Consider the following 2,500-nt stretch of genomic DNA (forward strand, 5'->3'; position numbering starts at 1 on the left):
ACGCAATCACGTGAAAATTGCGCCAGAACGGGCTCGCATTTGATTGGCTGTTTGTGTGACTTCCTTTGACCATTGACCAATCTGAATGCTTGCTTTGTTACTTCTTTTTGCACCGAAACTGCCGAAACCGAAACCTTTTGCACCGAAACTGCGTTTCTCCTAACCAGTGAGAACTGAGTCATTTCTTGAACTCCCTAGTGTTGATATTTGAGGGCGCTTATTCGAGGGGGAATACCCCGGAATAGCAAAACAGGTAGAATATCCAAGAACCGTGTGGTGATGGGGTCTGCATCCCCTTTACGGCGCCAACGGAATAGCATATTTCCCGCTCTTGGAAGCAAAATTAAAATGAGAAAAAATTTACCACCACTTTCTACCGTATATTAATTCGTATGTTCTTATTTACATGGGCGTAGCCAGGATTTTTCAAAGGGGGGGGAGGGGGGGGATCACACTGTGTCAAACAGAGGGTACTCGCGTTTTCGCAACCTGAATATTGTAGGTTGAGTAAAAAACGGCTTACAAAGGGGGAGTCAAGGGCACCCCAGAAACCCCCTAGCTACGCCCTTCCTTAAAATATACCGATAATTAGATTATCTCTTCCGAATGAAAGCAATGCGTCGTTTGACAAAGATGTATCGAGGTAGTTCGACAAAGCCATCTAGATCGAAGTGGTCTTCACACAAAATAAAAAATTCAACTTACTTCGGTGAAATCTTTGACCGTTTTGTAATACAGCCGTTCTTGTTCTACAATCTCGAGGTATTGCTGGTTTAAGGCGTCCCTCTTTTGCTTCTCGGCCACCTTCTTCTTTTCAATCTAAAAAAGCGATAAACAACGGTAACCTCTAGGTGGTTTACTGCTTATTTTTCTGGTACTATTTTAAAAGGGCAATTAAGCAGTAGAACGGCCTTCAACTAAATGTCCCACAAACGAACGAATGTCAACACTTTAGCCAATCACAGCCACAGAAAATCAAATACTCCAATCAGAACGAAGAGCAGCAACATGCAGCGCGGGTAACGCGTCACTGCACTGAATTACCTTTTACTTCCGATTGGCTGATCGGCTGAAACTTTGAGAGCCAATCAGCGAAGCAAAGAAAAAACAATTGCATTTCGACACTCATTCGGAAAGCTAAAAATGAAAAGTCTAGAAAAAAAATATGAACATGCTATTGTAAAATGAATATCGGGGACCAGGATTTGAAAAAGGAGACAGAAAAACCGGAGTACCTAGAGAAAAAGCTCTCGGGGCAAAGTCTTGAAAAAACAAATATATAGTTAGCCCGGCTGGAATCCAATCCGAAACACACGCGGGAAAACACCATCGACGTGAAGGGAGTAGAAGTTCGTTCCATATCAGTGTGGTTATGTTTTAAATTGGTAAACTACACTTCAAAACTTTGCTTTGCATAAAAACTCCGATTCTTTCCCGGCTGTAAAGAATTTTGAACAAAGGCTGCATTACTCTGTCTTTGTTGTCCACAATTCCCTTGACAATGCTCTCCAGCTCCTTCAGGAATTGCTCTTTGTTTGACGGTGAAGACATTGCCCTAAAATACGAGATAACAAAATTAAAATATTAAAGGCTATAACTTGCTAAGATCTCTTTCCCACAATAAAACTCTGGAACGCTAGGAAATTCGAAAACTAAACTTACCAAGAACACTGACTTGCAAATGTTGCGAAAAAGATAATTTTAACCTATTACTAACCTTGAGCGAGAGTCGTACTGGGGAATATTGGCCCCAGGCTGAGTGCAGCGAGGTCCGTGCAAAAACTGGTTGTTTAATAGTAATACATGAGGCAGCAGATAACCTACCGTAGTAACTTTTGTGGCTGTCTTATTTGGTGTTTTAGAAGAATCCTCCTTACAAGAAGGAGTTTCTCTCCACTAACTAACTAAAACATTCATTAATCAGTAGGTAGTAGGGGGGAATTTTCTGTGTGTGTGGATGGTGAGTTGAGGGGAAATCATAGCCAAAAGTTAGGGTTAGTCTGTAAAGTGAGGAAGAGAAATTCACAAAGCAAACTCTTAACCTCACAGTGGAGTTAGCAAAACAAAACAAACTCTGTGAAATAGCCAGATAGTACATGCACAAGAAACTAAATCAAGTAAGAGGAATAAACAAATATTTGAACATGAAAATTATTCGTTCTTAAAAAATAAGAATGAATATGAAAGAACCCCTACACGAAACACGAAACCTTCGTTCTTCAAAAAAGGGAAAGGGCAGCTCCAAACCCCCCCCCCCCTCCCCCCCAAAAAAATTCCCATGCAAATTGAAACACAGGTGTATTCAATGAGGCAAATCCATATAACAACCTGAAGGTAAAAAAAAGCTGACTGCGACACCATTAGGCTCGTAAATGGCTGCGATTCTGCAGGGGTAGAGTGCAACCGAGCAAGGGGGTTTCTAGTCCAGCGCCGGACCTCTACCCGACCCCCCTCGTGCCGAGTCAAGAAAGGAAAAAGAAAAGAAAATTAAGTGATAACC

General features: G+C 41.6%; 1 protein-coding gene across 6 annotated transcripts in view; it reads right to left on the reverse strand.

The window, feature by feature from the left end:
• The window catches only part of LOC138039874 (coiled-coil domain-containing protein 93-like), a 94,486-nt gene that overhangs the window by 75,577 nt on the left and 16,409 nt on the right, over positions 1-2,500 (reverse strand). For 3 of the 6 annotated variants that reach the window (XR_011130654.1, XM_068885714.1, XM_068885708.1), the window contains 2 exons: positions 1,471-1,555; positions 706-819 (listed from right to left, as the gene is read on the reverse strand). The exons of 1 other annotated variant lie outside the window; for it this stretch is intronic. Coding sequence is in view for 4 of the 5 variants with exons in the window: in XM_068885714.1 (XP_068741815.1) it covers positions 706-819; positions 1,471-1,555 (199 nt within the window). In the remaining variant the exon portion in view is untranslated. Of the gene's footprint in view, positions 1-701; positions 820-1,470; positions 1,556-2,500 lie in introns of all 6 variants that reach the window. 2 more of the 6 variants (XM_068885717.1, XM_068885720.1) reach the window with 1 other exon arrangement.

The sequence above is a fragment of the Montipora capricornis genome, chromosome 1, assembly GCF_036669925.1.
Source record: "Montipora capricornis isolate CH-2021 chromosome 1, ASM3666992v2, whole genome shotgun sequence".
NCBI lineage: Eukaryota > Metazoa > Cnidaria > Anthozoa > Scleractinia > Acroporidae > Montipora > Montipora capricornis.